The sequence below is a fragment of the Pelmatolapia mariae genome, linkage group LG15, assembly GCF_036321145.2.
Source record: "Pelmatolapia mariae isolate MD_Pm_ZW linkage group LG15, Pm_UMD_F_2, whole genome shotgun sequence".
NCBI lineage: Eukaryota > Metazoa > Chordata > Actinopteri > Cichliformes > Cichlidae > Pelmatolapia > Pelmatolapia mariae.
The window spans coordinates 7002769-7027581 of NC_086240.1; the positions used below are offsets into that span (position 1 = coordinate 7002769).

Sequence of the window (24813 nt, forward strand, 5' to 3'; positions counted from 1 at the left end):
TTGTTTAAGTGGCTACAGCCTGTGTATTCATGTAAGCACGACTGTGACTGCAGTTTTATGTCAGCAGGGGTCATAAGTGCACCAGAGGAGGCGAAGCCAACATAACCATGGGCAGTCTAAGGCCAAAACCTCATTATTACCTATGAACAAGCAGATACTAAAACAGCGGTGTAATGAATGCTGAAAAGAAAACATGGCAGATTCATTAATGGCTTAAAAACAAATAATAACATTAAGTGGCTTATTTAGTGTTCAACTGAACTGTGAGTAGTCGTGTCAGGAGTGGTACAAACACACCAGTAAGAGCAAAGCCAACCTTATTTATAAAGTACTTTGGTCAGTGGTTTCTGTTTTTAAAGTGTTAAACACAGGAATAAAAATACATTAGAAAAAATTACATGAATAAATATACAATTAGACATGAGTGAAATAAGTGCACAGACAGTGCAGAGGTGTAGTACATGCACTACTTTATATGTACTAGTAGCTCACAACATCCAAGATGGTTACATTTATTTATGACTGTTATTTATATATACATACATTTATATATTTACCTTATTTTTATCTCTTTATTTGTATTATTATGTTACGTTTTTAAAAAAAAAAAAAATAATGAAAATGAAAATATTTCTCCACCTTCAACAAACACATTTATTTTGTAGACCTTTATCGCTGTGGCACCTTCGTTGTGTCCACCGAGCGCAGCTTCCTGTGCACGGAGCAAATTAACTACATTAAAACTGCGCGCGCTCATTGGCTCGTGCTGCAGGCTCCGCCCGGGAACTGGCCCAGCTCGTGACATCCAAGAAAACTTGACACACGGACTGACCCGAGGAGCGGTGCAGCTGCGCGTGCGGCCGATCCTTGTGTGACTCAGAGCGCGTTTTTTTTTTTTAAAATTATTATTTGTTGTGAAGCTCACCTGTGCGTCGCTCATGGAAACCAGGCAGCAAGGTGAGTGAGTGCCGTTTCTTACCTCTCAGACCGGGATAACTGAATCCGCAGCGTTACTTTTTGTTTCCAGTTGATCTGATAATGAGCTGAACTTGAGTGTTGCACGCGCCACTGTTTTGACGTCGGTGTGGGAATGGAGAAGAGAAAAAAAGTGTATAAAGCGGAGCATCTGCTGCTGCTTATGTCAGCTTCATCTGTTGCTGCATGGGGCCTTCAGTGTAAAGACTGTTTGTGGAGGGAGCTGCGTTTTTAAGAAGCAGTGCAACAGTTAAGAAGCTTCAGGCACACGCACGCACACTGTAAGACGACATGGAAACTCCTGACCAAATCCTGGGCTGGCTACTGTTTACCCCCTCTATGTGGTGACTTTCAGGCTATTTGTGGAAGTTCTGCAAAGCCAGAATGCTTTCTATTCACCTCAGGAATTGGCTTAGCCCCCCTCCATCCTTCCCCTGTCCACTACCTTTGCGCTTTGGTCTGCTGCAGGTGCTGCAGGAGGAAAAATCACTGCTGCAGAAGTCCTTACAGAAGACGCATTGCTTTCGTTTTCTACAGCAGTGCAAAGAATCTGTGTTGTTTTTAGAGTACAGAGTGACTCCAAGCTATAGATAAATAACGTTGACTGACTGCTCAGACCAAATGAATTGTGAAAATGAAAGCTGGAGCTCGAGCAGTAGCTCCGCTTGTGTGCAGTCAGTGGGATATAAAGGATTGCTTATTCAGGTAGGTAATTGCATTCCTTTGCGGTCTGGTTCTAAATAGCTACCTGTTACAGCTAACAGGAAGTCTGAAAGGCTTAGAGAGGGAGGAAAAAGGGAAAAAAAAGACTCTGATATGGGAATATGAACTTTATAATCAACTTATTTGTGATTATAAAGCAATACTTATAATGTGTGAGCTGATCCGTTTTTGGTTACCCATGTACAAGCAGCTGTAATGTCTGGAACAGGGATTTTTTTAAGTGTTAACTGCTGTATATGTTATGTGCAGTATCTACTGTTTGCCAGCTTTAATTAATTTTTTCAGCCGTATGACCATCCCCATGCCTCTGATTTAGCATAGCCACATGACCGCTGGGCCGAATGGTAATCTTGTGACCAAAGGTATTTCACCCCCACAAAAAAGCAGGGGGAGGGAGGAGACACACAGAATGGACAGTAAAGAATGAGACAATTTTCTTCTGAGCACCCTATGACATAAATCAGTGTTAGTGCTAAAAGACCCTCACAGTCTGTTATGACCTGCTTTGAGTGACTAAAATCACACATGTTGCTGTATTAGACCCACCTCTGAGGAAATTATTCTTCTTTATTACCATAAAACATGCTTTTTAGATAAAAATGTATGCTCAGTGTTTTTCCACCCAAGTGCGTGATCTTTTTCTTCCCTGGAAAAACTGTTTTTGCCAGTCAGCTTTGCCTCATTGTCAAAATGTGGAACCAGAGGGACATATTGTAAGTGAAACTGGCCTTATCCTGGCCAACTTCCTCCTGTAGTGCTGGAGTGTGGTGTAATGAGATTTCATCTGCAAGAAGGGAGCTTGCATTGCCTAATAGCTTCAGATATTCTTTCTGGATTGTTTCAAAGTTATACAAGATCCCGTTGTGAACCCTCTGTGGCACTGATTTCTTCTTGGTCTGGGTCTCTAAATAATAAGAAGGAGCTACATCCTGTTTAAAGAGCTCGGAGAAGTTAATATCAGTGGCACAGAGGGTCAGAAGTCAGGTTTCCTGTTCCTGCACTGAGCTGGGCCTAACTACAGCTGTCAGGGAGGAGAAGTCTCCATGTTTGCATGTATAACCGGATTTCTTGTGTCCCCTCACCCTGCTGCCTTGCTCCGCTGCAGAGATGTACTCTAGTGTTCTGAGTGGATCAGTGGTGGACTGGGGCAGCATGGGCCCCGGAGAGGAATGGGTTGATTCAGCCATACACGAGGGAGAGCAGGGTAAGACTCAACTCTCCCAGTAAAACAAAAGAAACCCGTAAATCCACCATGAATCACAAAAAGCATAAAACCACGTCATGCAGTGGTGCTCTGAGCAATGCTGAAGCATCGCTGATTGTGATGCCGTTACAGTAAAAGTGCAGAATGTTTAAAGGTGCCTATCTATAGGAATTAGTGGAGCACTTATTGCCCTTCTGTTATTCAGTGTTGATTTAATGAACAGTCAGATGAGTGAGTTTGGTCTGCGTGAATAAACCAACAAGTAAAAAGACAAAAAGATTGGAATTTTATTCCTTAAATTGAAGGGAAAGTCATTCCTTTCACTGAATTTGATATAACTTTACCCAAAGCTGCAGTGATCAGGCTGATTTGAGTGCATGATACCTGTTAAATCACAAATAATCTATTTTTTCAAAGACCTGAAATATGAATGTATATGTGGGAATGTATTTAAACCACACGAAATGTCTCTGCAATAGAACAGAAAAATATATGCTACGTGTAATATGACAGGTTTTTGCTCATAGCTACAGAAAATTATGGCCCACCTCAGCCCTGCAGTGCATTTTAACATCTTCGGTGGATTGTTTCGGTATCGCAGTACACGACGTTACCGTTTCATTTAACACTCTCAGCTCTCACCAGTTGTGTTTTCTTCCACCACATGCAGCTGTCTCCTTTAAAAAGCCTGCATAGGTTTTATGAAACCTTGTAAATGCTAACATTGTGTCTGCTGGGTGAAGTTTTGACGTCTTTCATTAGTTTTGGAAGAAAATGCATTTCTGTTATAGTGCAAACCATTTGAGGGATATACTGTATACGTAAAAGCACTGGCAAAAAACGTTGGCAGTTATATGAGATTTTGCTGACTGATAGGATGATTTCCTTAGTATGAAATTACTCACATTCCTGTGTTTCCCTTAAACCAGTAAGCACTCTGTTCTGTCTGCAGGAACTTCCTGTATGCTCACAGGCAGTTTCACAGCCTGTGAGCTTTCCCACTTTTGCCTTTTTTCCCCCTTCCTTAAGCTAAAATATTAAATAAGAACTAATTGCTTGCAAAATTAAAAATTGTGTTTTCCTCAGGTACTGAACATGTTTTAAACTGTGACTTTGCTCAGGTTTGAATCAGGGTAAGTTTTACCCCTCTGATGAGGAGTCCCTTAGGAGAAGCTCATATGGGGAAGGTTTGGCCTCCGTCGTCCAAAATGGGGAAAACCTGACAGAATGGGGTAAAACTTCACCCTCAGGGGACAGCCGGTGGGGTCACACATCAGTGTCTGACACCTGGGCCACGTCCACCGCTTGGGATATGCAGCTGGACAGCACAGGTGACAAGGGATGTAGATATAGAGCCTGTAGATTAGATCAGTCGTTCACTTTGGCTGAACATTTAAACCTACAGCTACCCTTAGGGCTTCTGTTGGCACAAGCAACATGGTAAGCATCAGGCAATCTGATCTGTAACAAAGCCATTAAAAACTAAATTCAATCTTTTATCTCATTAACGATTGAATGTTTGTATCTGCCGATACATGAATTTTGTGGTGTCCTCAAATGAGAATGCACTCAGAGGTGGCAGTGACTGTTGTTTATCACTTGTGTCACGTTAACATAATATCCATCTAGAATTTCACATGGGATGTATCCCTAGCGGTTATAAATGAAAAGCAAACACACAGACCCCACTGTATTCAATACAGTTTGCATTTAGTCTCAAATATAGACCACACTCAGCCTAACAGCAGCAACAAGGAAAATGCAATCAAACAATTAACCAATCAGATAAATTTAATAAATCCAAATTCCTGCAAATTTTTGGGGAATTTATTTTCTTTCTGTTACCAAGAGTCTACAATATGTTAAGTGTTCAATCAAAAGTTTTTTTTGTTGTAGAACATGGTTTTTAAAAAATGGTTGTTGTATATTGTATATATTTAAAGTATTATAAAAACAACATGAAATTAGCATTGTAACTTTTCACAAAGTTTAATCTTCTCGTTGTTAGATGTTGCCTGCAGATTTCTAGTGGCCCACTGCTCCTGTTTAATTAAAAAGTCTCAGTCACACGGGCCTAGAGACCAGTTTTTGACACCTGGCAACCTCTGGTTGCTAGGGAAACGTGTATTCCTGAACTGGTTGCTGTTGCCAGGTGAAGTCAGTCACAGAGAACGTCCCACAGCTAAAACTTGCTTGTGATTGCTTTTGTCACTAGCAGGTTGTCACCGTCCACTGTAGTTTGCATGGAAGACACAGACTTGCCTGCAAACACTTGCTAACAAACCACCGAGCTTCAGCAAAATTTGAAAAAGTGTGACAGCAATTAGACATGGAGAAATCAAATGCTGTGTATTATCGCAAAACTTTTACTTTGAAGGCGACCAATCATCGCCTCTACTGCAGCAGCACCGTTTCTTTGCAACCAGTTTCTTGCTATCGACTGCCAGCAACCACTTGCCAGCCAGCCAGAGAATACACATTTTTCCTTTGCAACCACTGCTTGTTAGAGGATCCCCAACTGGTCTCTAGACCTGTATGAAGACCTGGGAAATTGAGATTGTCAGTCCCTGATCTTACACTGAATCTTGTTTTCAATGTCTATCTGTTTGATTTTACCCAAGGAACATTAACTTTTCTGCAGGTTATTCCCCTTTCACTCTTATCTATATTTCACTGTCAAATAAAGGCATAAGATGCCTTATAACTACTCTTAACCAGGGTTTTTCTTAGCTAAAGCAATATTTTGGTGGACCTCAAAGGTTTTGGACAGACAGACATAGCTTAGGTCTTAAAAAAAGTTAGCTAAAAGGAAATCAAGGTTAGCCACAAAAAAATCGCAAAAATCATCAGCTAACAAGTAAAGAACAGCACTCAAATGTGGTCAATCATAGCTACCTTGCACTGGTTTTTACCTTTATATTCAAAAGCACATTGAAAAGAAAACATAATCTGAACCTTGCAGACTAACGTCAGCAGAGATGGTGTGTTGTGTTGTGTAGTGTATTGTTTCCCAAGCTTTACCAACTCTGGTAGAAAATATCTAAACCAGGGCTCTGCCTGGCTATTTAAGGTCTTCTCCTGGCTGTGTAAACAGGGACACTGCTTTCTGAGTGCACTTAAGACAGACATGAAAGGCTTCTATTGAAACCGCAGGGGTTTAAAATCTCATTGTCCTCCTGCTGTGTAATGTTAGCAGAAAAAGCTCTTTACTATAGAAAGACCTGCAATGGACTGAACTGCTGCAAGCTGTGCTTGAGTTTCGTGCTGTACGCTGTTTTTGTGTGTGAGTTTGCTGCATGAGCTGCTGCTGTGTCCCCTTTAACCTTAGTTTTCAAAGAACTGAACTGCTGATATGTTAAAGTAGCCACTACAGTCAGTGGAGAGTGGCGACACAGTGCAGTACATTAGTCTTTACTAACCTCACTGTCCCCTCACCTGTCTTATAATGCGGCCACATCAAGAGAGGGGACACCTCACCGCAGGTACGTGAAAACGTTTTACTTCCATCCTGTCGAAATGGCGTCTGAGTCAGCATTTAAAGGGATAACTTTAAGTGCTCATTGACACACGGCTTGCGTGTATTTACCTTTCTTGCGTTGTGTGTACACTGCCCTCCTGCTGTTTCCTGGTACTGTGTGCTGCTGTTAAGCCCTTTACAAATATCATAAAAGGAAATGGTGCAACAGTATGAGATGGATCATACTAAAATAGTCTAAACGAGTTCACCTTCAGCTCATGCTTTATTTTGGGTCTTTGCACCTCTCTGCAACTATTATTTCAATAGAATAAAAAGGTAAATAAACATTGCTAATCAGAAAGCGTCATTTACTGTAGTTGTTTCATTCTGTTTGTGCATCTGAAGTATGTGTGTGTTCTGTCAGCGTCATGCTGTTCACAGGAAATCACTGTAAATATTTCTGTTGGAGGCAGAATCTGACAGAAAATTTTTTATCATATAAACCTGTCCTGTCTAATCATATTTCATTTCTTATAGCTTGTAAGTTGGGCAGACGGCTGCGATGCTGCTGTTGTAAACAAGCGGAGGTTTTATATAATGTCTTTAATCTCAATTCAACGCTTTTCCCCATGCGCATGTTTTTCATTTGCTACAAAACTAAAAATCAATCACTGCAACTTAAAATTTGCTCTCCTCCCCGAAATCTCAACCCATCTTCTTTGAGTGTGCGTTAGTGTTTGTGTTTGCCTGTGGTGTTGGTCAGCAGAGTTTAAGCACGATAATCCACATCAGTTAAGCCAGATTAGAGCACTACAGGCTGCAGCCACAGATTACATAACTGTCAGAGACACGATCAGAGATGGAGACAGACACAGAAAACGTGGAAAAAGCAGAGTCAGAGTAAACAATAAGCAGAAAAAGGCAGAATGAGGCATGGATGCCAGATTGTCTCTGACATGGCTCATTTAAAAATACACGATGGCAACAAAACAAGTAACAATACCAGGAAATAAATCGGCACCAAGTACAGATTTCCTGGTGGTCAGAGACCAGATTTTAAACATAAGTATCACCTTGAAATGTTGAATTCACACCTTGTCATTAGGGTGTCGTCAGTTTTAAGGTCACACATGGACACACTAAAGTGCATTTATGGTGCCTTTGTGTGTGTTTCACACAGGTTTTCTAGACTCAGAGCCACTGAGAGAGGCTGATGAAGACTTGGTGTCAGAGGTCAACCTGAGCGCCTCCATGACGGAGGAAGAGAGGGAGGAGATTCAGCAAGAGTTAGCTAAAGTAAACACACACACACACACAAGAACACAAATGGATCTTTAGCATTAGAATGATGACTTTTTTATCTCGGTCTATGAAGTCACTTTAGAAGCTCTTTGTCTTTCTGTGCGTGTCCAGCTGGAAGAGGAGATCGGCACACTGAGGCAGGTTTTGTCTTCCAAAGAGAAGCAGCATGCAGAGCTCAAACAGAAACTGGGCATCACTCCTCTGAGCGAGCTCAAAACCAACTTCAGCAGAGGCTGGCACGACATGCAGAGCTCAGTAGCGTAAGTTACAGTGTGTGTGTGAGAGAGAGAGGCTACATCACACAACTAAGAAACAAAGAAAGAATTTGTGTGCTTAATAAGGTGTGTGTTTCGAAGTGTACACGGCAGAATGGCTTTTATGTTGGCTGTAAACACTGATGCCCTTCATAGGACACACTCAAAGTAATCACACAAAGAGCAGGTTTCTCTCTTCTTAACAGCCAGCATCGACTATCCAAAATGAGTGCCAGATATCAAAAAGCTAATTAAAAAAACATAATGTTCTGCTCCTGGCTGCACAGCATGTGTGTGATTTGTTATCTTTGTTGTGCTCACTGTAACAGACACCATAAACCTGATCAAAACATATCACCCAGTGCTGAAGGCTATGGTTGTCCTTAGTGCACAATTAGTAGTACATGTTCCCTTTAGCAGCTGGAAGTCATTGTACTGTACTATGATTTTCTTGTAAATGTCACTTCCCTACCTGTAACAGGAAACATTTATTGTTTGTGTACTTCTCTTTTTTTTAAAAAAGAAGCTGTCGGTGTATTTCTAAAAAAAAATTCCCTTAAAGAAATATTGATTTCAAACTGTGTGCTTTAAAAAGTGTACAACTATCTACCAACCTAATAGTGAATGAAATGGTACAAAACGTGCAGCCCTGCAGGTTTAAGGTTTGATTTTACCGGGGCTTTGATGCTCATGTAGATCTGCAGGACTTGATCTTATTTAAAGATTAATAGGAATAGTTTGGAGTTTTGGGAAATCTGCTGGTTTTCTGTTCTTTCCAAAAAATTTCAGAGGGTGACAAATTAAAAGGAAAACAGAAAGCCTCGACCTCCATGGTAAGAAGATCTGGTGGTTCTGTAATGCTCTGCATGCATGGCACTGCGATCGACTCAGGCTTGTAGGACAAGCAGGGATAGTTAACGGATGGAAAAACAGATGATGGTTTAGCAGTTAAGTGCAAAGTGATCAAATTTACCCAGTGATCCTACATTTCTATCTCAAAAGGAGTGGGGTTTTTTTTTTTCAAAGATGACATCCAGATGGTTGGAGAAAATGAAAAGTAGTGAATCGTGCCCAGTCACCACATCTCATGTGAATCCAGTGCTTGTTACACTGCGTCCTTCAGAGACATGCTAGGACACACTGAAGCTGTTCTGGCAGCATGTGTTAACCTAACACCTTACCAGGAACCCAAATACTATTGTGTTGGGTTTTCCTTTTAATTTTTCATTTATCTGTACAAGACCAGGTGATAATAGTTAGCTCCAAAGATACTTGGCAAGTCTCTTGTTGGGAATACTAAGCTAAAGAGCCATCTTCTCATCTCCAAAATGTTGTTTCTGTAAGATCTTTTAGTGTCTCTGTCTCCAGAGAAACAATCAAATTTCCTGATCAGATGGTCAGCACTGAGCTTTTATCCAGACAACAAGAGACGAAGAAGAGCAAGAGGATAGTCTCTGAAGGCCAGCTTTCTTATCCAGTTACACTTTTCACCGAAGATCACCTTACACACAGACTCCATCCTCATCTATAATGAACCAGGGTGACCACAGCAATGTGTGGTCTTAGAGAAACTGGGCAACACAGACATGCGAGAAGCTGTGATAGATGATCTGGATGCAAACAGGCCCAACATAAATTCATGTCAAATTTCTACAATCCAAAAAAGCAAAGTAGGGCCTTAAAGTGATGTGTTCACCTTTTTACTTACCAAATGTGAAGCAGATAATTTATAATAGTTTTTTTTTTTTAGTTAAAAGGCTTGACTGTTAAAAGTGAAACCACATCATTGTCAGTGATTATTAAAATGCTAACAAATAATTTCAAAATAAGCTAGATGGTTATTTTTATTACCAGTGATTGAAGTGATGCTTTGTAAAAATTATTGCACACATGAATTATCAGCTAAAAGAATCACCCAACATGCACTGTGACTCATTCCAATTGCTCCTGTAAAAACTCAGTAGTGCAAGTTTTAATTACAGCATGTTCATGCTTTTGTTTTCTCCGAACAAGCCTGTGTTGTGTATGCGTCTTTATCTTTCACTGCACGCACCTTTGTGTGTTTTGTTTTGGGGGGTTTTGGCAGCTACAAGAAGACATCAGAGACGCTTTCCACAGCGGGACAGAGAACCTCGGCAGCCTTCAGCACGCTCGGCAGCACCATCACCAGGAAGATTGGAGATATGAGGTACAGACTGATGGTCGCATGTTCACTGAACAGACTTGAATTTCCTGCTTCACACTTGCCAAACAGCTTTAACAGTGACAGTAGTTGTATGCAAACCGTGTGGGCACAGTCACCCAATAAATTTGGTTGTTCTGTGGACACATGGCGTTGCCTTCTGTGACACCCGATCTGCAAACGGTTTTAAACATAGATTAGATAAACGGTTTCAAATGTCTAAAGTCATCTTGCCTCTTCAGTGAAGCATGTTTGCCAAATAGTGTATTAAAAATGTCGTCCTTCTGCAAAGGAATATGTGCTAATGAATCGAAGCCCTTGTTTGTGAAGGTTTTCAGTCATTGTTTATCTAAAGGTGGATTTTATCTTCATAAAAGCTGTGTTAGTAGTTCTGATGACAGGTCAAGAGCATCTTGTATTAAACCAGGCTTCCTTTGTCTAAACACATGCATTGATCCCATTAATTGCTTTAGTCTTTGAACTTTTTCACTCGCGTGCCATTCAGTCTTTAAATGTTGTTCATGTGTGCTTATAGCTCACAAAAGATACCATTTAAACGTGCCTGTTGCAGCCACTTGCTCATCTTAAAGCTACATTATCGGCTCATCTGTGTAACTAACACAGGCATTCCTGTTTAACCCATCTGCCCCGCGTGCGCCTCCACTTTTACCCAGCTCAGTGACACTTTCTATCTGTGCTACCCATCTCTGTGTCTCAGACAGCAGAGTTTTGACTCTTGGTCTAAACGGTTCAAGGTAGCATCAGATTATGTAAGACGCACTAAGCTGCTTTCTGAGTCAAAGGGCTCGAGGCAGCGGCTGTCTCCCTCGGTCACTTTCTCTTGTTGTTGAGCTGACAGTCTGCATTGCTCTATTTGAGAGACGGATACACACACACAATGTTGGGGTGTTTTGCAGGAAAGCATGTGTCCCTGTGTTAAATGTGCACAGATGACTGCGTGACAGCGCATTGGTGATGCAGAAAGTATTTCCAGGATGTGCAGGTGAAAACAAAAAAAGCTTTTGAAAGTTAGGAACCAAAAGCTCAGTGAGGACACCACAATATGTCATCAGGCCCATGTTGATAGTGCTTCATAATAATAATAGTTCATATTAATAATGTAATAGTGGTGAAATCAATCAGAAGTCTTTTCTGCAGACAGTTTGGCTTTCTTTGGCTTTAAGTGGAAGCACAATTACACTTAATTATTCTATACCAATACTAATATACTTTTTATACTATTCTAATTATACAATTAAAATTATACTATACTTTCAGTACTTCCCTGTGTAATTTAATGTATCCTTTTTTTGAGGATATCAATTGCAGAAAAGCAACAACTTATTATCTTTGGTATATTCCAGCATGTTTGGTCTAGAGTTACTGTTCCCACGAAGGTATGTTCTCACACTTTACACAGGTTTGGTTTGTGTGGGCATGAACTTATTTGAATATTTTTGCTGTGGAAATCTATCTATCTATCTATCTATCTATCTATCTCATAATTGTTATTTTATGATCAACAAAAAAATGTTGAAAGGTTTAACTTGCAACATTTAGAAATGAACTATAAATACTGGATGTGCCACAAAATGTTCATGCAAATATGAATAGGAGCTGCCTGTCTGGTATAACATGCAATTAACACTGACCAATGACGCCAAGAAAAGCAACCCACAACCTACAGAAAATCACGTTGCAGGTAGATTAATAGAAAACAAACTGTCAAATCAAGTCAGTCAGTAACAGTTACAAAGATGATTTACACTGTTGTTTGTCTACTGAGTTCCACGGCTGGGTTTCCAGTCACTGTGACACTGTTTCCCTTGTTCTTCTTCTGTTTTCTTCTTCTAACACAGATTGTTTACACATGTTTTAAGAGTCGAGTTTCAAAGAGTTGGTTACTTGTGTTACCTAAAATAAGTGTAGTAGTGGCAGTTTGCCTTTTGTAGTTAAATAGTTTTGTATTGATATTAATGTTCGGTAAAGTGAATTTGACAGAGTGTGACTGTAATGCTGACATCGGCTTGTCCAAGTATCCTAAAATGTTTTTCCGTCTTTTTTCATGCTTCCTAAGATCCAACTCCATAGGGTAAGGAGCCACACAGTAGATTTTATCAAAGTAAGGAGTCTGTTGCAGTGAGTAGATCTCAGTCAGATCAGCTGATAGCACTAACTGGACAGCACAGTATGGACTCAGTCAGCTTCTGGTCTGAGCCCAGAATCACATCATCAGTTTTGTTTTCAGGGAGAGAAACTGTCTTCCTGAGTCACATGAGTGGCTGCACTTCCCTGTGTGCAGAGAGTGCTAAAGCTAAGCTAATAAAAAACAAATTTAGGACCACATTGGATTTTTCACTTTTAAATTAATAGCTTTATTTAATAAATCTATTGAAGAGAGATTAATGAAAATACATGAGAAACTCTGGCGTGGCTGCTGCTAATTCCTTGCTTGCATATCTTTTGACATGTAACTGCTTTCCTGTACGTAATCCTGTGTCACACTCTGCACATGCACAGCATCAGAACAGAACAGCTAAGCACTGCTCTGACTCTTGGCTTTGTTTCTGGTTTGGTGAGTGCGTGCAACCTGTGTTAATCATTAACTCTTCTCTCACCACGCTCTCCGGGGACAGTTACTCTATCAAACACTCTATGAGCATGCCTGCCATGAGGTAACCACTCTGTGCTTTTGTGCGTGTCTGTGTGTGTGTGTGAGTGAGAGAGAGAGAGATGTTTATATGTGAGATGATCATTTAAGATTTGAGGTTTTTGTGTATTAACACAAAAAAAATCCTGTGCAGTCATGAAGAGTTAATGCGATGCTTGCACTGCTTTGTATTTAGTTAAGGGCACTCTGACCCTGACACACCTGGAAAAATACCTGGTGTGTGTATTTTCCACATGCTCATTTCTTCAGGTCATTTTGACTTTTTTGTGTTGCAGTACCAAAAAAAAAAACCCCATTGTGTTATTTCAGAATATTTCACAAATCAAACATGCGCTGTGGCGACCCCTTTTTGAATAAGGGAGCTGCCAAAAGTAGCTTCTTCCATTTCAGAAGAGGATTTCACAAATAATTGTGTGATCATGTGATAAAACAGCAAAATGTGGTTTATTTGTTAATAATCTTTCCCCCCCCCCTTTTTCACAGAAACTCTCCCAGCTTCAGGTCTTTTGAAGAGAAAGTTGAGAACACAGTTTCCACTATCAAGGTAAACCATGTGTGTGTGAGAGAGAGATTTAGCATTATAAAGTGATAACATGTGAAAAGCCTCAAACAGAGTGTGTTTGCCTTAAAAGTAGTCTCACTTAATCCGAGGCATTTAAGGCACTTTTGAATGTTTTTCAAGATAAACTAAAAACTATTTCATGTGAACGCTGCACATAAAGAAGCTGGTCAGGTTGCTGCTTCTAAGTACTGACGCACAAAACAAAGTACTATAATTAGTGTGTAATTATGAGCCTACACTCTGACAGGGAACCCACTGATTACTGACATTTATAGTGATACCAAAACAAGTCCTAAGAGTCCAGAGGAGTGTACTAGGAAGCAACATTCATGGGTTAGTAAGCTGCGAATCTGACAGTTTTTACCCGACTAGATCACCAGAGAGGTTTATATTAAGAGTTTTGGTTTTCAAATTGACTGAAAGCACATTTTCACTCATTCATGTATGGATGGTTTAAATGTGATGTAAATGATCAGTTTGGTACATGACTTGTGTCTTTGTGGCCTAAGACACAATTTTTGTAGTTTTCCCGCTGTACACCATCACAGAGGATTTTAAATCAAACAATAAAGCTGTGATTGAAGTGCAGACTTTCAGCTTTAATTCAAGAGGCTTTATAAAACAGCTGCATTAACGGTTCATGAATTACAAACAGTGGCTGAAAAGTAACTGGAAAATTCACTGACAAGCGGTTCTGTAATTAGGTGACTCGTGTTCCCTCGTTATTTAATGACAAACGAAGCAGACACAATATCTGAAGTTTCAAAGTGTTGAATTTGTATTTCATAGCTTTTCACTATAATTTTAGATATGAGGCCCAAAGACATGTCAGTACAAGTTAGAGAGGCCGTCTACATGCTAAAAAAAAAAGAACAAAAAACCCCCTCAAATCCATCAAAGAAAGAGCAGAAACGTGAAGAGTAGCTAAATCAACCGTCCAGTGCAGTCGTAAAAAGAATGAATGCACTGACAGCAACACCGAAAGGCCTGAAACACCACAGGAAACCACTCAAGTGCATGACTCCAGTTCACAACATTTAACAACTGTCAAAGAGGAGAGCAGGTGTATTATTGTCAAGGTGTACGTTAAAGAGATGTCTTCATGAATGGAAATAAAGAAGGTTTTCAATAAGGTGCAAACCACTGGTTACACCTCATCAAAAAGGCAAAGAAACTGGATGGTTTTTGATCTCAACCCAGCAGAGCAGCTTTTTAGTCATGAAACACAAAACTGAAGTCAGAGAGACCCACAAACAGCAGTAAAGGCCCGCCAGAGCATCGCAAAGTTATGCAGGATGTGGTGATGTTCACGGGTTATGTAAATTTATGTTAGTTTGTCCAGTTACTTTATGAGCCTCTGAAAATGTAAATTCTTAAACAGTTAATGGCGTCTTTTGGTAAAACTCCTTGAATCAAAGTTGAATATCTGTGCTTTAGTCACATGTTGATTATTTGATTTGAAATCTGCTCTGGTGGTTGCCAAAGTTGGAACAAAAACTGGTGAAATGACTCCTGTTTCTATGTACACGCCCTGCAAATGCCCGACAGCTTCAGTCTTTGTAAAAGTTTGCCACCTTGAGTCGACTCTGCAGCACCACAGAACAAGAATGACAGCTTCAGTGACACTTTTGTGCCTGTTTCTTGTCCCAGACAAAGGTTGGCGGCACTGGGAGTGGGGGCAGCTTTGAGGATGTCCTGTCATCCGCAGCGCACGCCAGCTCACAGGACACGCCCACCAACAACTTGACGGACAGCTCTGGGAGGCAGTGTTAAGGCTCCACCCTGACCACGAGCCAGGGCTTAAACGGGAACTCCGCTGCCGATGTGTCGCAGCACTTTAACTCAAAGCTCTGACTGAAACAGTGCACAACACCTTTTGATCCTTAGTGTCAAGGCGCTTTTGCAGAATATGGATTGTCTTAAAACCTAAATAATTACGTTTACCCAAAATGACCCCTAAGGCAGCAGTCGTCTTCTTTTATTTTAAAAGATCAACTCTAAACCTCACATGATACGGGGACTAATGAGAGCAAGGAGCCTATAATGTTTTCCTTCTATTTATAGTGTTGAAGGGTTTTTAGTGGATTTGATGAATGCCATCTGTCCTCCAGAGGTTTCCTAACCACGTTACACCACAGATGTTGATGAGATACGGTTGGGGAGGAGCAGCTAGCAGTTAGGCCTTAAATGACCTGAAACACGACATGAAACGAGTCTGAGCAGATTACACATCAGCTCCAGGAGACAGACTGAACCTAAACCCCGCATATCGAGCTGGTACTTTCTTCTTCGTTTTTTGGCACATTTGTGCTCATGTAGTTCACTCGGCTGTCAGATCACAGCTGGGTTTCCCCAGACACAAAACAAGAGGCCGATTCCTCCATGTGATATGTAAATTTAAGACGAGTGGAAAAAGTGTCAGTAGATGTTCAACACCGCATCAGTATGAGAGTTTTAAAACAGCTACCTTTCTTTATTAGGACAGCACAAAACAGCAGTTTCACATCTTTACTAGAAATATGTTTGTGATTAAAAAAATTAAGTCATTTTATTACTTAATGCTGTAAAAATGTGACTGTGATCAACCTGAACATCCTGGGTGATGTTTGTATAAATTATTTTACACTACTACAGAAGATCTAGTTCCTCAGGTTTCACTGTGGCATCTAAAAACATTTTGTTGTCGGCATTTCACGATATATACTCAGTGCACTGATATACACACGGGGTTGGGGAGGCGCAGTGAGCTGGGAGTTGCAGCTGGGGTCTGTTTGAATATCTAAATGCAAACTGTGAGAGCAACTACAGGAAGCAGTGGTGTATATGTGAAAAAGCATCAGTGTGACATGATGTATCATCGGGAGCACAATTCTTGGCTGTAAATGTGACGCATTAATCCAGCGCATGCTGTTACGCACGTGGTGAAACTACATGAGCTCAGATTTTAACGAGCATTTTAACGCTGAAAAATTGAATTCAGTGTCACTATAACTTTGAAAAATGTTGGTGCCGTAAACGACGAGAATGATCTTCGCAACTATTCAAATCTGCTCTGTGTGGCAAACTCATTACTTTGTCTTTGTATTATTTGCAGTAAATAATCGTTTGTGTTGTGTAGTTTTTACGTTCTCTTTCATGTGTTAAACTTTTGTTTTTGGTCCTCTCCCATGAGAAGATGCTTGGCTCTGCCCTTGAAATACATTCAATAAAATCCATAAACAGAAACAGATTCACTAAAAATAACTCTTTCTGTTCTGTCTTTGGAAAATTGATTTCAATAAACCTTTTATGTAATAAATGTCTTTACAGCATAAACACAAAAAGACATAACTGTGACAATCATGTACAATAACACTGTATGTGAATGATCAATAACTGTTTTTATGACTTTAGTATGTATAATAAAGGTTGTTTGAACCAAACCTGATGTCACTCTACAGTTTCAACAGCACTCTGGAAAAGCATGAGGAAAAAAGAACAAACATTAATACCTGCAGCATACTAAAATAACAGTTTATCTGAAGCATTGTTTCTAAAACACCTATCATTTATGGGCTGCAATGTAATGGTGCAGCCACACTGTTGCATAAAGTATCTGAATTTCAGAAGCAGGACCACGTCTCTAAACACGCCACTTCCTGTTCTTATCTATAAATGGTAAATGGCCTGTACTTGTATAGCGCTTTACTTAGTCCCTAAGGACCCTAAAGCGCTTTACACTACATTCAGTCATCCACCCATTCACACACTGGTGATGGCAAGCTACATTGTAGCCACAGCTGCCCTGGGGCGCACTGACAGAGGAGAGGCTGACAGACACTGGCGCCACCGGGCCCTCTGACCACCTACCAGTAGGCAACGGGTGAAGTGTCTTGCCCAAGAACACAACGACCGAGACTGTCGGAGCCGGGGCTCGAACCGGCAACCTTCCGATTACAAGACGAACTGCCAATTCTTGATCACCCAGTTCTGCAAGTTGTTTTCATGCCCCATCCTACCTGCCATTTTTCAATTCTTTCACTTCTGCCAGGATCTGCCAGGCCCGGGAGCCGCCGCCAGTCCCCTTCAAGGCCTTACCCAAACCACAGCTCAATTCATGTGTTGTTGTGCACAACCGTAACGAGACAACGTTTGGTGAGCAAACTGATATTAAATCGGCTCAAAAGAAAATCACTGGACACACTTGGCTCGACAAAGCTACCTTCTAATTCAGAGCAAGCCAAGAGCTCAGTCATGAATAAAAATAGGACCACAACCTCCTTCCATCTATAAAGAAATCGGTGTCTGGTATTGATTTTTTCATTTTCTTAAACCAGCTGCAGCTTGAGGTGATTAAATGCTTGCTCAAAGCTTGATGGTGTTGCATACGCGCAACTGCTTGATTGCACGATGATTGCACACGTCACCTTTTAGGAGGCAAGCTGTCTGCAAACAGTCGCATCCGCCAGTCAGTCTCAGACTATGGAAGGTTTGCAGATAATTTCTGTCTAATTTAAAAATGCAGAACGACTGAGATCAGTCTGAAGGGATCTTTGACAATAACTGATATCAGACCTACTCCACCACCTTATTTGTTCAGCCAATCACAGATCTAATCACACCAGCACAGGTGAAAAGTTTAAAGCACCAAATTAGTTAAGATGAGGGCCCTCACCACAGTTATAAATGTGATGCCAAACTTGGGTTTTGAAGCCTCTAAGTTTACTTTCAGGAGTCAAGTGTGAGGGCATCTTTTTTAGATTCATACCTGATTCACATTGAAGTAATAAACATTAAAGATGTACATGTATATCAAATAACCGAAAAACACAAGCTGTCACAAACACAAGATCAAGAAATGGCGTTACTAAATAATATGTAATTAACTAAAACAAACGTAGCGGTTCCTTAAAAGTCATTTGCTACTTAAAATCTCCAGTCTTTGCTTTGAACTTTGTCTTGCAGGTTTAAAATACGCAATAATGTGTGTAAACTGAAAACATATAAAACAATGACTAAAACAATGAACTGGTGTGATTTAGACAAAACAAAAACAATATTACAGCTTGTGCGTCCCTGTACAGACAGTTTGTCTGAATCCAGCATCTCTGTCTACCTGAGAAGTTCTGTTCACTGTGCGTGTTACAGTCAGGAAGCGTGTGACGTTGTGTGGTCTTGTTCAGGCGCCGAATCAGCAGCCTGCGATCGCTCAGATGTCCTTGTGCCATCTGTGTTGGTCATGTGACTTTCTCGCTCTTCGTTCATAGAGCTGACCAGCTGGAGAACGTCCGGGTGGTGGAAACGACCTAAAGACAGCCCAGCAAGATCAGAGCGAGTAGAAAAATGGGTAAATGCTACGATAGACGTGCTGGAGATGTACCGGCTGTGGAGTCAAAGAACTCCTGCAGTCTTCCTGGTGTTCCCTCCAGCTCCTCATACTCGTGCGCCTGCAGGATCATCTCCAGCTGGTCAAACTGTTTCACCAGCCGGGCCTCTGCGCTGCTCTGAGTTTCATATTCCTGCACAAAGGACAAAGCATCCCGCTTATAAAGCACATGGCCAGGAAGCAACAAATGCCATGTTTGCAGAGACGTACTTCCCACAGTGCGTAGATTTCCTGTCTGAGAGCCTCCGGAAGAAGACTCGTTAGATGCTTCATCGCTTCCTGAAAGGCAAGGAGAAGTTAAGACTACAGCCAAGTTTATTATTCGCCTCCTTTATAATGAAGTCACTTACCTCTTCTCTCCTGTGTTTCTCTGCTTTGCTGATGTTATCTGATGGCGCGATGTCTCCCACAATGCACTCTGCCATGTCGTGAACCAGAGCCAGCTTTATGCACCTGGAGACACAAAAGTTCACAACAACATTCAAGGTCCTTTATACTGCAAGCTAAAAAACCTTGCAATATGGAAGAGCAACAATTCCCTGTGATCTCCTACGAGCAAGTACATGGCGACAGAGGAAAGGAAGAAGTCCCTTTTAACAGGAAGAGACCCAGAGCACATAAGAAGAGGCATATTTATACGTTTTTCAGCTTTCCTTTTAGATAATGGTCTAAAAAAAAGATTTTCAGGTGTATGGGACCCACCTGTCCCTGTCCACTGTGGGGTCAGTGATGGTCAGAGACATCATGGCCATGCGGTACATGTGGTCGGACACACTCTCCGGCTTCTTCACATTCCTGTACACCCAGCCGGTCCGCGGCACCCTCTGCGAGTAATATCAGCCACAGCTCATGAGCCATCAGTGACACACATGCAGATATCTGTCTCATAACTGGTTCATCAGGGTTTTATGGGACACTTTGTGTGCAGATACTGACTTCACTGTGTTTGATAACTCGTCGTGAGTGCAAGTAGGAATATTTAGTAGGAAAATTTTTGTTTTGTTTTGTTTTTTTACAGGTAAAGCAGGTAAGCAGACCTAAAAGATAATATATCTCTGGCTTCTGATGATAGATTTTTCTGGTTTTCCGTTGTGGGGAAATACTGTACACTAAAGGATTTGGGCAAAAAAAACACACGAAGCTGCAGGAACATATCACATGTACACATCTACAATAACAACACAGAGATGTCTTTGTCCTCTGTCTATAATAACTCACTTTCAGTTGTCCGATAAGTTTCATAAACTGCAGCATTTTACTCATGCCGGCTGCTTTGTCCGCGGTGGCCGCCATCATGATCCGCCGACCCGGATACAGAAAGACTGAGTTTGCTGATGTAATAGCGCAAAGCAGCCGCTGGATGGCAGCATACACAACGTAAAGATACCGAGTCGAAGGAGACGCTTGTATCTGTTTATTCAGGAAGCACTGCCTCTCCTCCTGTCCTCGAAATACACATTCAGGTCTTTAAAATCCTGCAGTTTGTGTTTTAGGAGTTTATGCAGATTTATGGATATTATATAATGTCATTTGCACATCTATGCAGAACATTTTAAAAAAGGAAATACATTGATGAACCTTCAAAGTGCTATCACTTAGTTTGTTTTTCTTTACCCTTTCCATCTTTTGTTTGTTTATTTCCTATTAAATAATGTGTTACTTATGCTGTAAGGGCTGATTTGTATGCCAGAATTGGTGGAAAAGTGATTCATTTCTTATGATATCTTTTAATTGTTTGTTTGCTTCCTTGCTTGATTCTTTATTCAAAATGTATCCACATTTGTGCGCTTTTACACAGAAGATACCTAATTTGTAGAGGTAAAAAAATAAATTGTGACAGGTGAACACACCTGTCAGGACATAATTTTCTACACACATTTACAAATCTATAAGTTATATCTTCTTGCTGCTGTTTCCTGACCTGTATATATTATTTTTATGTCAATCTTTTCACTTACTTAAAAAAGTATTTAACTTCATTTTTCTTGTGTTATTTTATTATTGTTGAATGTAAAAATGTTCTCTACATCAAATTATAAGATTTCCAGCATGGACATGTTACTTTTACTTTTATCTAAGTTTCAACCCAAATATTTTTTCATGTTTCCCTTAAATCTTCTGCCGTTTTATTTATTTATCTATTTATTTATTTATGTTTTGGTATGTTAATATACAAGGTGCGAAAGCATTTACTGCTTTGCGCAGTAATGAGTACAAAACTCTAGATGACGCGGATGAAACAAGTAAAGAGGTAAACGGCTAATAAGACCACGAAGAAGAATCTACACCGGAAGTCAACCAAGCGGGAGATTAGAAAACATAAACAAACGTTTTTCGTGGGGTGTGCCTTTTTTGTTTCACGGAGAAACTTCATCGACATGTTGAACAAAGCGCCCAGACTGAAAAGTACAATTAAAACGAAGGCGAAGGGCAACATAAACGTGAGGCCGGCGTCAGAGGCGATGGTAGGCGATCGCTTTGTCCGCAGCTGACCGGTAGATGAGTGACGCTAAATAACAGCTGGTTTTTGCTCTTGTGTGCTCAGATCGAACTGCTGACACTGCTGTTCCTGAACAGCCTGGCTGAAGAGGCGAAGGCCAAAGCGTTTGAGGAGAAATCCGCGACGATCAGAGCTCAGCACGTCAGAGCAGTCTCCAAGGTTGGTTTATGTCCACAGCACTGCGTCAACAACACAATCATTTAATCAACCAGTGATTAGAGATTTACTAGTCATTAGTTAATCTATTGATTCCCGATTAATCGTTTGGTTCTGTGTCTCTCCGTTTAATTAAACAACCTTGAAATTAGAGATTTAATTATTTTAAATATTTCCATCACTGTATATAACTGTAAAGCACTAAATGTAAAAGAGTAAACTACGTTTTTTTCCTTTTTGGAGGGGTCTTGATTGAATAACTGATATATAAATCAGCCCTTACAGCAGAAATAACACGTTATTTAATATTAAAATAAACAAACAAACATATTATTTCTCTGCACACACAATCATTCACTCAAATCACATGTTAGCATTTCAAAGGCTTTTAAAGAATTGATCGACGCGAGGTAGTTTCTGTTACTGTAAAATAATAAAAGCTATCATCTTGTTACATTATGAAGTTTTTCTTTTAATCATTGTAATTGAAACTACATAAAACAGCCCTAATGTTATTCCCTCAGTGTGCTGGCACTTCTTCTTCATATTATTCAAGATATTTTTAAACGTACTGTACAGAAGTTAGAAATTTCAGTGTTGTGTCAAATTGAGCTCACTCAAAAAAATTTCCATTCTTTCTTTACAGAAAGTACTGAAAAAGGCGAGAGGATGATGAAGACGGTGAAGATCATAATTAAGATTATTTTGGAAGGCAGTAGCAATATTCTTTCATATTTTTAATGTCTTGTTTTGATCTGAAATCCCTTTTTTGAGTTTTTTTTATTGTATTTTCGTGCAAGTAAACGCTGTCCTTTAATTGTTCTGTATTAAACATTCATGAATTTTACACTGCCTAATTTATGTATGATAATTTAAAATATAGAAAATAATTGTTATTCTTGTCTGAAAAAATTTGGGAGCAAATTCCTTTAGAAAGTGCCTGTAGGCAGTTATTTGGGCATTTATTTGGAAGCCAAATTAAATAACTCTCTACGTAAATGTAGTTAAATTTCAGTGGCCAGTGATTCATCAAACCTGCATGTATATAAGGACCAGTCAATCCTGATAAGACCTGATTAAGTTTACTGACTTGATCCCAAAATAAGGTTTTAAAAAGCTGTATGTGTGCAGATGAGCTCTCTCGAGTCTCTTAAAATGCTGTTTTGTTCTCCCATCATATCCCATGATTCACAGCCTCTTCAAATTCCTCACTTCTTCACACTACATGTATTAGTGTGATGAAGTGATATCCTGCTGGTTCCACGTCACTACAGGGTTCCTCATAGTGAGAAAAAAGGTTGAAGTCGTAAAAGTGCTTGATTGTTCTTTTACAGCATCTGCTAAGTTATTAATGAAACGAGTGTCATGTTTGCTCAACCAGCACCCTGACAGCAGATGTAGCGGGGGAGGGGGTTCAAAGTCAAAGTCACCTACATAACACCCAAGAATCAGGGGTGGGAATTAAGCATTTTTAAAAACGTGAGTTGGAATGGGCTGATTTATACTCCAATATATATTGCCTCATTTACATAAACTTAATTATACCAACTTTGTTTCACGTATGAGGCAAAAGACATGTTCATTTATCAAGTTATGTTTTATTATCTTAATTATATTACCCTAGATATGGAGATATATATATACGTTGAAGTGACCAATGAATCTAAACTTTATAAAATAACAAACACCTGAAGTCTGTAGAATGTTTGTGACATCACAGAGCAGCAGTCTGCCTGCTGAGAGTTTGTGCACTGTTGATGTTAACGAAGATTCCAAGATGGTGGGAGAAACATGTGGAAACAATGATAATGAGGGAACAAACACAGATTTAACAGAAAGGTAATGAAACACTGGGGCAAAAGGAATACAGTGGTCCCTCGTTTATCGCGGGAGTTACGTTCCAAAACTAACCCGCGATAGGTGAAATCCACGAAGAAGCCAACTTTGTTTTTTAAATTTTTTTTTTTTTACAATTATTATAGATGTTTTAAGGCTGTAAAAAACCCGTCACTACACACTTTATACACTTTTCTCAGACAGGCACGAACATTTTCACACTTTTCTCTCTTGTTTAAACACAAAGTTCAAACCTTCATAGAAAAATAAGTCCAGTATTATAGAATGAAACCAAAGGCACCTGCGTTTGCCTTTGACGGTGCAAAACGTTTCGTCGACATTGTTGTGTTTGCTGGGGAGAAAACTTACAAACATACAGTACAGCACTTCAGCGTCACACAATCGAAGATTTATGTAAATTTGAAAAGCTGAACGCATTCTGAACTGTACAGGAGACACGGCACGAGAATGATTGACAATGGTCTACAGCCAGTTGTCATCATTGTCATTGTCATGTCGTATACATGGTCCACAGTAGCGGTTTTTGATATGGGCGACTTGGGCGGTTGCTCAAGCCCCGTGTTAGGGGCGGCATCACGGGCATCGGCAAAAAAAAGTTGCTCGTACCCATACCCCGACATCATACCAGCGCATTTTGGGGATAGCTTAGGCACCGGTCGGTGTTCTTACAGCCATTCGCTGGGAGTAACGGCGCCCTCCGTTTGCGAGTTGCGACTGCTGCTTGCGGCACAGGGGGGAGAGGGCGGGGCGGCGGGGGATTCTGGCTGGAGCAGCAATAACCAACCCGCAAAAGAAAACAATAAAAACAATCCAACAAACACGAAAACATCAGACATTATAATACAGACTTATACTTTGCACTGTTTACATGTTTTGTTTTGTTTTTTTTCGAAATTCTACGGTGAAAAGTGAGCGCGAGAGCCCTCGGAGCGCCTGCTTGCTGCTGTCCTGAAGTCAAAGTAAACTTTGTCATCTCCGCTATATACAGTACAGAGACGAGACGACAGGGCTCCAGTTACATCAGTGCAAGTAAACAAATAATACATATAAGATGAGTAAGAAAATAAATATAAACTTTAGAGCAAAGGGTAAAGGGATCAATAGCAATTTAAAATTTATAATTTTGCAGTTTTTATGATTTAAAGTCTCACACACACCGGGTCTGTCCAGTGTCCTCCCCCGCCACCAGGTGGTGATCAGTTGACAGCTCAGCCCCTCTCTTTACCCGAGTGTCCAGAACATATGGTCGCAGGTCTGGTGATATGATTACAAAATCGATCATCGACCTGCGGCCTAGAGCGTCCTGGTGCCACGTGCACGTATGGACACTCTTATGTTCGAATAAGGTGCACAGAAGTCCAATAACAAAACACGGCTTGGGTTCAGATCAGGGAGGCCGTTCCTCCCAATCACGCCCCTCCAGGTCTCACTGTCGTTACCCACGTGAGCATTGAAGTCTCCCAGTAGGACAACAGAGTCTCCAGGGTGGAGCACCTTACAGCACCCAACCCAGGGACTCTAAAGAAGGCTGTGTACTCTGAACTGCCACCAGGCACATAAATGCAGATGACAGTCAGGATCCATTCCCCAACCCTAAGGCGCAGG

At 40.6% G+C, this 24813-nt stretch overlaps 3 protein-coding genes across 11 annotated transcripts; 2 read left to right on the forward strand and 1 right to left on the reverse strand.

The window, feature by feature from the left end:
* Positions 1 to 803: 803 nt before the first annotated feature.
* tpd52l1 (tpd52 like 1) lies at positions 804 to 16675 on the forward strand. 8 transcript variants are annotated; one of them, XM_063496046.1, is made up of 11 exons: positions 805 to 957; positions 2804 to 2902; positions 4024 to 4233; positions 6364 to 6384; positions 7540 to 7655; positions 7773 to 7921; positions 10002 to 10103; positions 12175 to 12189; positions 12734 to 12772; positions 13252 to 13312; positions 14981 to 16672. In XM_063496046.1, exons 1-11 carry the CDS (start codon positions 939 to 941, stop codon positions 15101 to 15103), a joined length of 954 nt encoding a protein of 317 aa, XP_063352116.1. In that variant the 5' UTR covers positions 805 to 938; the 3' UTR covers positions 15104 to 16672. The 8 variants fall into 8 exon arrangements, with proteins under 8 accessions (XP_063352118.1, XP_063352119.1, XP_063352116.1 ...); XM_063496047.1 differs by lacking the exon at positions 805 to 957 and adding an exon at positions 980 to 1680; XM_063496048.1 differs by lacking the exon at positions 6364 to 6384 and having other exon boundaries at positions 804 to 957; positions 14981 to 16674.
* A 24-nt stretch (positions 16676 to 16699) lies between these two features.
* Positions 16700 to 20002, reverse strand: hddc2 (HD domain containing 2). Of its 2 annotated transcripts, XM_063496056.1 has the most exons (7): positions 19914 to 20002; positions 19398 to 19519; positions 19046 to 19148; positions 18906 to 18974; positions 18690 to 18828; positions 18426 to 18615; positions 16700 to 16783 (listed from the first exon to the last, which is right to left on the reverse strand). In XM_063496056.1, the coding sequence occupies exons 1-6, from the start codon at positions 19989 to 19991 to the stop codon at positions 18458 to 18460; spliced, it is 669 nt and encodes a 222-aa protein (XP_063352126.1). In that variant the 5' UTR covers positions 19992 to 20002; the 3' UTR covers positions 16700 to 16783; positions 18426 to 18457. The 2 variants fall into 2 exon arrangements, with proteins under 2 accessions (XP_063352126.1, XP_063352125.1); XM_063496055.1 differs by lacking the exon at positions 16700 to 16783 and having other exon boundaries at positions 18171 to 18615.
* Positions 20003 to 20994: 992 nt separating this feature from the next.
* On the forward strand, positions 20995 to 22156 carry LOC134643697 (centromere protein W-like). Its single transcript, XM_063496198.1, has 3 exons — positions 20995 to 21160; positions 21241 to 21354; positions 21998 to 22156. The coding sequence occupies exons 1-3, from the start codon at positions 21074 to 21076 to the stop codon at positions 22022 to 22024; spliced, it is 228 nt and encodes a 75-aa protein (XP_063352268.1). The 5' UTR covers positions 20995 to 21073; the 3' UTR covers positions 22025 to 22156.
* Positions 22157 to 24813: the final 2657 nt, after the last annotated feature.